This window comes from Taurulus bubalis (genome assembly GCF_910589615.1).
Source record: "Taurulus bubalis genome assembly, chromosome: 14".
Classification (NCBI taxonomy): Eukaryota; Metazoa; Chordata; class Actinopteri; order Perciformes; family Cottidae; genus Taurulus; species Taurulus bubalis.
In genome coordinates this window covers 7,573,415-7,585,915 of record NC_136602.1, presented here as the reverse complement: position 1 = coordinate 7,585,915, position 12,501 = coordinate 7,573,415, and the positions used below count along the sequence as shown (strand labels likewise).

Genomic DNA, 12,501 nt, shown 5'->3' with positions numbered 1-12,501 from the left:
CCACGCAGGGCCATAAGCGCACTCACCAGATCAAACCAACAGTAAACCTGACACACTGTGAGCTTTGGCTTCGGTTGGTAATGCAGTTATTTATTCATATGACAGTATTATTCAATAATGTTGCAGAGGGTAAATAGAATAACAGTTGAAATACCTTTTCAATCATAACTGTTCAACAGATCTAAGTTAAACAATTGATATACAACTACAGTCTAATAAAGAGCTGCAACACATTTGTATTATTTATCTGACGATTATCTTTCCCCTTCATTGTTTGCGCTGAGAAAAATGTCCATCACATCACAAATTTCCTCATGGCTGAAATGTTCGATTTGCTGTGATTTAAAGCAAAGAAAAGTAGCAAATCTACACGTTGCAGAAGCTTAAACCAGAGAATGATTTGCATGATTACTTAAAAAATTGCTTCAAAGTAGCTGTCGACTAATGCAATGAATCAACTATGTTATAATATTTATTGCTCTACCATTTGGATGGTTAAGTAGAGTTTGCGTATTAGTTTACGACACATTCTTCTACTTTCATGCGCCATTGAGAAAGCTGCCTCCAGAAACGAGTGTTTTTCAGTATATTTTCTGAAGAATGTTGTGCACACACGCTTTGGAGAATGAGTTAGATGCACCAAAAATGACTCTGCTGCAGGCCATGTGCTTCATTAATTCTCTTGGATTATTAATAATCTATTTTTCATTATCTCTTTGTCAGTACACGCTTGTTATGAGTACTGGGTAACACCTCTTAGACTCCACAAGAATAATAACTTCACTTTCTCAGATAATGCTGGAAGGCAGGCTATGTTTTTAATACATGCTGTACCGTTAATAACATCCGTGAAGAACAAATGTCTAAATGTAGGTCTGTAGGTCACAGGGGTCACCGAGCATAGTGGGTTTGTGTCTTATGACCAGGGGTGTGCTGTTCTGTGTATGGTGATAACAGTAGAGCAGGCTGTACGGATGCTGGCTAAATGGAGGTGTTTCCTTGTTTGCTCCTCTCGCCAACTGCTCATAAGATTCGTGTGGCTGCTTTTCTGCACCATATGGTCTTTTCTGCTGCATGGGGCAGTTTTCTTTTACCCACATACTGCATTAATATGCCACATTTACACACATGCACACTCAAGTTTCAACAGATTCAAGGTGCTATACTGACAGCATAATGATTAATTATCTCCCTGCACAGTGTTATGGTTCTGTCGTTAGAGATTAATGCTGGTGTATTAGTCTTTATCTGGCTGCAGGAATTAATAACTATTCCAAATGCATTTTTTCTTTGTTGCATTTTTCAATTTGTAGTCCTAATCTAAATTTTGCACATACAATCTTACTCTAATTGCAGGATAAAGATTTACAAAAGCATAGTGGGGATTGGGGAACGTATAATGCTATGGCAGGAGATTAATTGCAAAGGATGCAGTTAATCACTTTGAATGTTTGTGTGATATACACAAAATGTTCCTCCATCTTCGCCTGCTTGCTGTCAAACTACACGCATACATCCAGTTGTAGGTGAGGGTTTCTCAAAGCAGGGCCTGTTTGTTTTGCTCTTTGCTGTCTATTCTTCATTTATGAGGAGAGGTAAAGTAGGCCAACTAGATTCAAATGTCAAATAGAATCAAAGACTTAAAGACTGATATCCCTGGAGCAGCCATAGCGTGAGCTTTGTGCACTCTCACTTTTAGGCCGGGAACATTTCATACATGTATTATTTAAATGCTATCAAGCTAAACTTTTGTGATTGACTGGCTGCTCCGTAGATCTATATTTACTTGTCAAAGTGCTATCTGACATTAGCATCACACACATGCACACATGATCCGTTTCTAGAATGTGACTTTACAACACTGGAAGTTTCGTAACAGTAGTGTGTCAGAGTATGTTAGTGAAGTACAATGAACTCCGTGAAACAATAATGAAGTAAGTGGTAAAGTAAGATTTTAAAATGGAGAAAAAGAGCAGCAGACTATAGCTCATATAGGCCTAGCTGACAACATTTTGATTCAGCTTGTTACAAGTGTCTGTTATATCGTAATCGGCCTCATAGAAAAAGCCCAGTCTCTCTTTTTGTTCGAAGTTTTGAGAGGAACAAACGATTGTATACTTCTACTGTACTCTTTCATGTCTGTAAATCTGCTGTGGACCCAGTCATTGGGGACCAAACGCCTTTTGTCTGTCTGTCCGTTTGTCCGGAGGTTACTTGACTGTCTCGTCTTGAATCTGTTGCCGGGTTTGTTCTTTATACCCCTGGGGGTCTGGGGCCTTCCTTTCTCCCAAAACACCTCTAGGGTTGCAAGACCAATTCATTCTCCACGGTCTATAACGTATTGATTTACTGACCTTACATCAGCATTTTCAAGGAAATAAATAGGCTGCTGCTTTTCTATTTGTCTTGACCTTCAATGTACTTTCCTGCTATTGGTTTTCCTTACACCTTTGAGGTGCTGGGACCGCATACTCTTTTTTTCTCTTTGTCTCCATTGTTGCAAAGCTGCAGTATTGATTATATTATTTATTACATTTTAGGTCATGCATATGGTGTTAATCCCTAAAAGTCATGTTTGTTTTCAATTTTCTGGCAACATCTGTGGTATTATGCCGTCTTTTCTCCAGTGTTTTTACGCTGCACTTCCAAGAGTTATGATTTATGATGCTGCAGTGAGTCAGCATCATAATATTTTCCTCTGAGTTTTTTCTCGATACCGTCATTAAATATAACTCTTTTCTTTGTCTGTTTAGCCAAGGGGACTATCACTGCTCTAGATCCTACAGAGTGCTATTTATATCAGAACAATCAGCTTTTGCTGCTTTTGTAAACATTGAATGCATCACCTCCTGTCTGCTAGAGGATTTCTCTTTGAAAAGACTACAGGCATAGAAGTTTAGAGCAATACATGGCATTTTCAATGTAATCACCTTTTTGATTTTCTCAATCAGTAAGTAGCAAAATATGACATATAACACTGGAAGCACTAGGGAGCTAGCCAAGCATGTTTTAACTTTATGAGTATTATCCACTGTAGCTACTAGTACTTTTTTATGTGGCTACACTGAGATAAAGCTACATGTTTTTCAATGTGGGCCGACAACCACACCCTTAGGCTAAGTTTGGCTCTCACCATATGACCACATGGAAATGTGGACTTGTGAGTCTGTCTCTTTCCCCCCTACTCTCTTTCTCACTTTAGTTTGCTTAACAATTGTGTGTTTGCATTAACATGTTTGTGGAGACTACACACAGCAGCTGTCAGTGTGTGTTTGTGTGTGTGTGTGTGTGTGTGTGTGTGTGTGTGTGTGTGTGTGTGTGTGTGTGTGTGTGTGTGTGTGTGTGTGTGTGTGTGATGCGGGCTGAGTCAGCTATCAGGGTTGCTGTGGCGATGTGAAGGTCTGGGAGGTTAGGCAGATGAGTAGTGGTGTTGCATCATTCTGAGATCCGCTCTGGGGCCAGATGCTACGTGGAGAGCAGCAGCCATGTGTCACAGCAAATAAACGTATTAGGGGATGACAGTAAACAATGTGGCGCTCTTTTACATCACTTCCTGTCCCCTTTAGACGTTGTCTGTGATTGGCTTGTTCGGACTGGAGTGGATATATGAACTGTTGAAAAGACATTTGTCTAGAGAACAGAAACATCATAGCTGTAATAGCGATTAACCACAGCTAATTCATCAAATTATCCAGCAGTGCTTTATATTAGCCCCATTTATTTATAATGTCTGAATATTTCATTTTATGAATAATAATAGCCGGGCTAATACTCATTTGCTTCAAATCTGCACCTTTGTTAGTGTTTTCAGATGATTCTTCTCATGACAATGTGATTCAATTAATTTCAGCTGTGAAAGAGCAGCCTCCCTGTAGATGACACATGGTTTTTGATTAATGCCAGACAGACAGACAGTCATCAAATCAACACATACACTGTGGACTCAAAGATGAGTGAGATCCATCCACGACTGGAAGTGCAGTTCACGCTTCCTGTCTCTTCACTGTCCATCTCCTCTGTACAAAGAATTCACAGTCATCTTGAAATAATCCAGCCTTTCACTCCTTCATTGTGTGTGTGTGTGTGTGTGTGTGTGTGTGTGTGTGTGTGTGTGTGTGTGTGTGTGTGTGTGTGTGTGTGAGAGAGAGAGAGTGTGAGTGTGATATTGAGTGAGTGTGATATTGAGTGAGAGATATTATAAGTGTAGGTCCGGTGGTTGGGGAATTCCTTCCAAAACCACAAGGTCACTGTTTCTCCTTATTATCTCCAGTATGAATATCACTGAAAGAGTGGAATGGTAAATGTTATATCTCTTCCTGCTTCACATTTCAGATGATAACAGTTGGCATTTACTGCTGTGGGTCTGTCATAGGAAGTTATTGGAATTAAATAATTTAAAGCAAAATGGTGGGAATGATCGGTTCATCCAAATTACAAAAAACAAATCGTAATTCTTTCATATTTTCCTTTTTTTTCTTTTACAAATAGTAATTCTTGTTTTCATTTAAAATGTATTGATATGATAAGAATTTTCTAGGTTAAACATTTAGTCTTTTTTGATACAGATGACAGATAAAATGTGCATTGAAATTTCCCAGAACCCAAGGCTCCTTCTGACCAACACTGCCAATCCCGTTGATATACAATTTACTATTAAAACAGCAAAGGAAAAATAAATGGGAACCAGAGAATATTTGGCAATTTGCTTGAAAATAATATCAAGATAGTTGCTGATTAGTTTTCTGTCGATTAATTAAGTTTTTGAAATAATTTTTTCTTGATTATCCAGACTGAAGGGGATTCCATTTTTGTCATTATACTTTTTCAGTGCTGTGAACCCCACCAATTGAATTAAATTCACCTCCAACGTATTGAGAAATCCAAGATTTAGGTATCTCAAAATCTAACTTTGGGTATGGCGAGATACTGCCAGACTTAAGTAAAAAAATATGTTTTTTAGTATTTTGGCTTAACTGGCCACTTAACATCAGGACTGTCATCAGCAGCACATGTAAAGCAGACAATATCGCCTTTGTCAGACCTACCACTGCATTCCCCCAGCTGTGCCATGTCTTTCATGTGTGATGGCAAGAAGGTTTTTTTATTGGCACCACATAGGCTGGTATGCTTCGTAGTCAGGCTCCTCAACCACATTCTCGTTAACGTTGCATTCTGCAATGAGTGTGCAGTGGTTATTTAGACGGCCTTCAGATGCTTTGGTTCCAGTGGGGAGGAGAAACCACACGTAATTATAGTGGAAAGGCAATGCTGTTGTTGTTCATTGTTGGCTTTCTCTGATAATGTTCATCGTGTGGTGCTCCAGTGTAATATCTAAACACAATACCTGTTCCATATTCCTAATATCTGACATGTAATATATGGTCATGTCACGGTGGTCACAGTTTTAAATGATCTAATATGTTAACCGAGCAGAGGATGCACATGATCCTGAGTCCAGTGGTGGTTGATTGGATTTAAAGAAGTCAAATCTCCCTTTGTTCTTCCATCTATTTTGGCTAACGTTAAGAATCTGTTATTAATTTTATTATTTTGCTATGGTTATTGTTAAGGGGGATTTTATATAATAAAGCTTTATTTTTGCACTTGTTCCATGGATAATTGTACACTATTTACATAGCTCTGGTCAAGTTTGGACACACCAATTTGGTCAATGAATTTGAGATTGATATGATGTCCATACTTAATCTATGACAGCATGTTGCAGCAGATTACTTATTCCAGAGTACTTAACAACTGTCTAAAATGTCCTCATCAAACGTTTCACGTATCACATAAAATTGTTGGATATTCTGAGCTGTTTCTGTGATGAAAACTGATCCCTTTCACATCAGAGGCAGCTGTTGCTTTGGTACCGTCATGTTCCCAACAGCTTCGTGCGTGGAACTGTCAGAGGTGTGCAGTTGATTAAAATTGTACCCATGGGATTATTGAGTTGGTATACCAAGTACTTATGAGGTCAACTGAGCAAAAGCTTAGCTCAATAATCTTTAATTCTCTCTCTGATGGGCTTTTCTTGGCACTTTCTACACACGACAGAGCTCCTGTTATTTTAGTGCCTCTTAATATTACCATGAAAAGCTTTTGCATGTTTGGTATTGGTATAAATAATTATGAACCGTATTAAAGTTGCCTAAACCTCTGTATGGAATTCAACTTTAGGGTGTAACCAAATGTAGAAATCTTTTTTGTATTTTTTTTAACTGTATTAACCGATTCTCCACCTCCATTCTAAGAGGCTCCACTCTGTTTTGTTGTCATCTTGTGACAGTGTGAAAAATGTAATTAGGAAAAGGTACTTTTACAGCCAGTGACTTATCAAGACAACTCCAATCTCATAGCCCATCAGTTAGAAAAAAGCAGATAACAAGTCCGTTAGTTAGTTCGGCTTAGAGCAGTATGAAAGTCGCTGTGGTTGGCTTTGACCTCCTTTCCTGCTCTTCTGTAAGAGAGCGAGGGAAGGAGGTGGGCAGGAGGGAAAATAAATGTCCTGTTGGGGAGGCCAGCCAACATTCCTACATCACTTCCTCCTCTAAACATCTGGCAATGATCAGGGCAGGCAGAGAGAAAGAGAGGAAGTATCTCACTGGTTGGCTCAGTGTTCATTTCCAGACGTAGACGGAGAGGCATCACATTGCAGGACTGCCCACTAAACCTCATTCCCCCTACCAGCATAACATAGCAAGATGGACTGTTTTGATTCTGTGCATCTATACCAATGTTTACACTTTGTCTATAATACTACTGTCATATATTCTTTAATACATTTTGGCTATTTGTGTAATCTTGCAACAACAAAAAAAACAATGTCTGCTTGAGTATAAATGAAAAAATAATAAAAAAGCTTTTCCTTTCTTCTCCTTCCTCAGGATGGCCTAGCCGTGTTGTGTTGTCAGCAGTTGATCAGCAGTGAGCTACGTGGACCACAGGTGTGTAATATAACTCACTACTTCATTTTACAATTTGTATATTCCATGTACATTGCATTCTCTTGCCTTTAAGATGAGGCAAAATAATGGTTTTAAAACCTTAAGGCCATGTTTGCAAATACTAATATTCCCTCTCTTCTAGAAAGACTATTATTTAATTGACTTTTGCATATTGCAAGGTTGACTCACAGTTTATTTTTAAAGAGCACTGTGTGTGAATGGACTTAATTGGTTCAACAAAACAAGTGTTCCAGCCGTTATTGTATGTTATTTTCATTCATTAAACTGTTTCAGAATTTCAGTTGATGAGAGTTTGTTTAGATGATGTACACAGAGCAATTTAAATTCTGACACTGAAGATAATTTACAGAACTGTTCTACTCTGTTTATTAAACTGCAGATTAGCTGACCTACTGCTCTGAGGCAGCAGCAGGTTGCAGAGATGAGTGTGACCTCGTGGTTCCTGGTGAACAGTGGGGGTACTCGCCACCGACTGCCCCGAGAAATGATCTTTGTCGGCCGGGATGACTGCGAGCTTATGCTACAGGTGAGAACAAATTATGTCTCCACTAACAGCAGTTTAAATAAACCAGAATGGGCGAGGTACAGGTATGTTTGTTCTATTTTCACTGTCTCTTTCTCTAGAAATTGCTGTAACGCAGTCTGATAACAGAGTATTAGTAAGTTTCTAAATTCTAAGATAATATAATAACCAGATAACACACAGAGCCTGACACTCATGTGAGGGGTTCCTCTCAGTGATATAAATAACCTGCTGATCTCACAGCAATCTGTTTCATAAGCCAACGGTTTACTCTGTGTCCTCTACAAATTATCCCTCAACGCAGTAGCAGAGCATGTTTACATGTGATCATATTGGCGTGTGTGTGTGTATTTTGTGTGTGTGTGCTGAGGTGGTGCCTTTACAGCTGTGCATACATCCAGGGAGACCATGTGTATGCTTGCTCTTGTTTACCTCTGGTCACTGCACTATTAATAGAAAGTGGGGCAGATACCTCCTGAGTTAGATTTTATCTGACTGAGTGGGTTGTAGTGTGTAGAGGGTGCATCCATTGCAGCAGTCTCTGTTATGACAGAATATCTTGAGAGAAGTTTAATGGTACCAGTGTCTGTCTGAACGTCTGACTGTCGAGGAGACATTCAGGACTCACGGATGTTTATTCATTTTCACTGTGTTGGTTGAAATTAGCATCCCTTTTCCGATTGGCCTATCTACCTTGTGAAATCACTGTGGCAGTTTGAAATATTACCACATTCAATTAGATTTATTTCTAGGATTACACGTTTCATACAGCACTTTGTAAACAAATTAAAACATTTATCATCGTAGAATTATTATCAGCTAAAATAAACGCCAGGGGTTTTCAATTAATGTTCAGCGAGGTCCAGTTAGAGAATCTTCCTCATGCAAAGTTCCGTAACATCACGACAATGTCTAACTTGCACTATGATGTCATGCCATATATTGATGTAGCCTAACAGTTGTATTAATGTCTGTATGTAGTCAACAACTGACTGTCAAATCAAATAAAGAAAGTTCAATTGAATAGTATTGAAACAATAGTTCATGTCAGATTTCAAATTGAACTGGAGGAATTATAAATAAAAAATACTCTAATAATAAATACATGTTCTTCTCTCATTTCAAGTAGAAATAAGGGCTGCATTTAAATATATAATACATAACAGAAAGCTTTTGAAAAAGCTTTATCCTTAACGTGTCAAATCCAAACTTCACAGATATGTAGAATTGTAATTCATTTATGGGTTGAAGAGGCTGAAGCATAAAACAGACCTATAAAATCATACAATATGTATTTAATTTGTGGATGAACAATAGCTCATGACTGATTAAAGTCCCATTTATTTTTAAACTAAGTGCACGGTATGGTGGTGACCTTTTTATTCAAAACCTTCATTTTTTAGCTTTAAGCTGTTCATCTGTAAAACTGAATTCATCAAGATAATAAAAATAGTCAGTGTGGTTCTCTGCACTCGGCAAATGTCACTAACACTGAATACTTGAATACATAAAACTTTGAAATGTTCGCTGTTCTGTAGCTATTGATAGTATCACACAACCTCCAGATGTCTAGAATTACAGATGTTCACAATCTAGTTTGGTTCGCTAACCTTTTGGTAAAAAAATGTGTTAACTAATGTCTTCAAGGTCAAGAATTAACTTTCATTTGAGAAATACTGCTTTATTTATGTGGACATTTCCCAGTTATAGACAGCAGCACTGTTGACCTTTCAGTTTGCTGATTACTGAGTTTATATTAGTTTCCCTGCTGACCTAAATCCTCTCACAGTCCATCTCTGTGATGAGTAAACTTCAAGGGAGAAGTAATAAGGCTCATATACTGAATAAGTAGGGTTATAAGAAATCTGTTTTCCTCTTATATGTCTTAATCAACCACTCTTGCATTTGTCTGAATGTGTTATTGCATTAATATCCTTGGGATGTCTTTGGAATGATAGAAAGATAATCTTCCAAATTGAAGACATTTTTTTGGCTTTGTGTTATGTGTGTGTTTGTGTGCTATTCTGTGTCGCTGCTTAGTTGTCCTCCATGTGACTACTTTACAAAGCCAAGGCCTGATCACATGGCTAAACGTTAACGGCTGCTTGTGTCATGCTCCAAGTAAAACAGACACACTCACAGACAGAATATCAAATCTATAATTATTGTATGACAGAATCATCACACTGTTACTCACTATTAGCTCTGGCCTCGTGATCAGATCTAGATTCTTACTGTATTTATTTATTGAAAAGGGGAAGGAGTGTAATAAATGCATGAACACAGTTTCCATTATGGCAGCATAAGTCATATAATAGCCAGTGAGGCTATTAAAGCTCTTTCTATCTCGCAGAATTATTACCTCTGGTGTGTGTGTGTGTGTGTGTGTGTGTGTGTGTGTGTGTGTGTGTGTGTGTGTGTATTTCTTATTTCCTTGATGAATCAGATTTGCCTCGTCTTTATCACTTCCTCTCCGTGTAAACCTTTCTGTCTCCTTCTCTTTCACTCTATGCACAAAATGAATACAACTAAGCTACTCCACATCTGTATTCTCAGTTGCTTCGGCACATATTCAGTTGGTCAGCACTTTATCCGTGTGTAACAGCATGAGTCTGCTATCTCCTGTGGTGTGACTGTGGTGTGTGGTACAACAAGCAGCTCAGTCCATTTCTATCCTGTTTGATCAAGACTAATCTCACTAAGGTAATCTGTTTGAGGGTTGGCCCTATGGAGTTGCTTCTCTTTGCTTTACTTGAGATGAGAGTTTTTACTTCAACATGAGGATGCAGTCCGGTTGCTGGGTTATAGGAAAAATGTATATGAGAATAAACTGTATATATCATCCAGCTCCCAGTCCCAGAATGGGCTGACTTCAGCACAATAATCTAGTGTGTGATTCATGAATCAACAAGTGGGGACAAGTGGCTCAGTTGCACAACACTTCAGCACAGTTAATAGATGTGTTAGATGGACCTTGTGTTAGTACACATTCACATGTTTGTCAGATATTATTACTGTGTTTGGTCACCGCTGGAAAAAATGACAGCTGGAATTTTTTTGCCAAATTACAGAGAAATGTTGAACATTACACTGAAACATCAGGCAAGCAGCAGCACACACAGCAAACGTTTGAATAAAAAAAGAAAGTAAACAGTTCCAAGACAAGGTGTCGTTTGTTTCTTGTATTTTATGATGTGCCTTATCTGAAGGGCGTTCTAACAGATAATTGGAGACTGCAGCAAATTTTCTCATCGGTCAATGTCAGTGCATACTTATATGCTTTGAAATTCTCTGACATTTATACACAAGAAGAATATTTGCCAAATTCCACAATATATTTATATCTGGGTGTAACATTCACCGTGCAGAAGTTTGCCATGTTGGTGCTGCAAAGTATTTATCCTCAAAATAGCTGAACAAAAAATATCAGAACAATCACCTGCAGGCCTACATTGCTCCACTGTTCTCTGTGTGTGCGTGTGTGTGTGTGTGTGTGTGTGTGTGTGTGTGTGTGTGTGCGTGCGTGTGCGCACAGCTGTGAAAGTGTCGATGTGTTGATTGCATGCTTCAAGTTGATATCATAGTAGATATCCTGCATAGTGACATTGAGGCTCACCATCATAGATTCTTGGCAGTGGAGCTCATACTTCCACAAAGATGTAACATAGCTCAGTCTGCTCCAGTCACACACAGCCCTCTAATGGTTTGTGTAAGAAACAGATGCTATTCTGCAGTTCATAGTCATGCTTACACTCTTTGCAGTCTGGCTGCAGCACTGGTGGACTTATAAACACTGTGAAGACATTTTGAAGAAGAGCCAGCACAGATGAAGAGTTATGCTTCATGTTTGTGTGTGTTTTCATTTGTAGTCCCGCAGTGTGGATAAGCAGCATGCAGTCATCAACTACGAGGCTGAGACAGACGAACACAAAGTCAAGGACCTGGGCAGCCTGAATGGGGTGAGTTCACGGATATAAATGTGCAGAACCGAGAGAGGTTAGGACAACGTTAAGGACACAAGAGAACAAAGGGGGAGAGATAACAGAATTAGTTCAACCAGCTGAAGGAGGAGGAAAGGGGTTTAGAGGGAGATGGAGAAGGACTGCAAAGATAGAAATAAAGAGATAACGAGGAAAACAACAAAAGACATTCAAGGTAAAGTAGAGGGAGCTGAGGTCCTGAAGGGTTAGAGGTTAACTGGTTGTTTTAGCAGTCAATAGGACCTTCTATTTTACTGCTGCTAATCAATCTACCTGTCAATAAAGATTTGTATCAGGACTGTGGTCAATAGAAATCTAACCCTAATTATGCAAATTAAACTTAAGGGCACAATCTGTGATCCAAATATAGACAAAGGGCAATTTAAACTCCACTTTGGGATGGCTATCACTCCAATATTGTCTCGTGATTTTGGAAAATGTGGTTTCTGCTGATAATTGCAAGAAATAATATCATAGTAGGTTTTAATAGGGTTTCTTAAAAATATATGCTTATTTGTGGGTTTTTTAGAAATTATTTAAAAAACATCAGTGTTAGGAGTCAGTGTGTAGAGAAACACTGTAAAAAAACAGTATCTGTTTGCTGTTAAAAGGTATTTCATAAAATATAGTAAATATAATAAACAGGTTTGCAGATAGATGACATACAACTTGCTCTACACTGTACATGACATAATATATAATAAACCTAAACATTTATTTGTCATTTAAAAAACTATTCTGTATAATAACCTTGAGAAAAATAAATTAACTCTGTGTTAAGATACAGGTAGCTTCTCTTTGACATTATAGTTTAGAGAAACTTGTTTACAGTTGCCACATGCAGTTAGTCATGTGTTGTGATTAGCACTCATAGCCTCACATCCTCTCCCGCTTTCAAACAGGAAGCCACAGTCAGAGCCACTTCCTGCTGTGTCATTGACCATCCAGCTTCTTTGGCTAGATTCAGAGGAAGTTTTTTCTGCTGAGTCGCTGGATGTATACCGATTTTCCACAATGAAAATGATTGAAA

General features: G+C 38.4%; 1 protein-coding gene across 1 annotated transcript in view; it reads left to right on the top strand.

Moving 5' to 3' along the window:
- The first annotated feature begins 6,894 nt into the window (after positions 1-6,894).
- The window catches only part of cep170aa (centrosomal protein 170Aa), a 28,584-nt gene continuing 22,977 nt past the window's right edge, over positions 6,895-12,501 (top strand). The window contains exons 1-3 of the mRNA XM_079230160.1: positions 6,895-6,947; positions 7,348-7,494; positions 11,361-11,450. Coding sequence (XP_079086286.1) covers positions 7,390-7,494; positions 11,361-11,450 — 195 coding nt within the window. The 5' untranslated portion in view covers positions 6,895-6,947; positions 7,348-7,389. The remainder of the gene's footprint in view (positions 6,948-7,347; positions 7,495-11,360; positions 11,451-12,501) is intronic.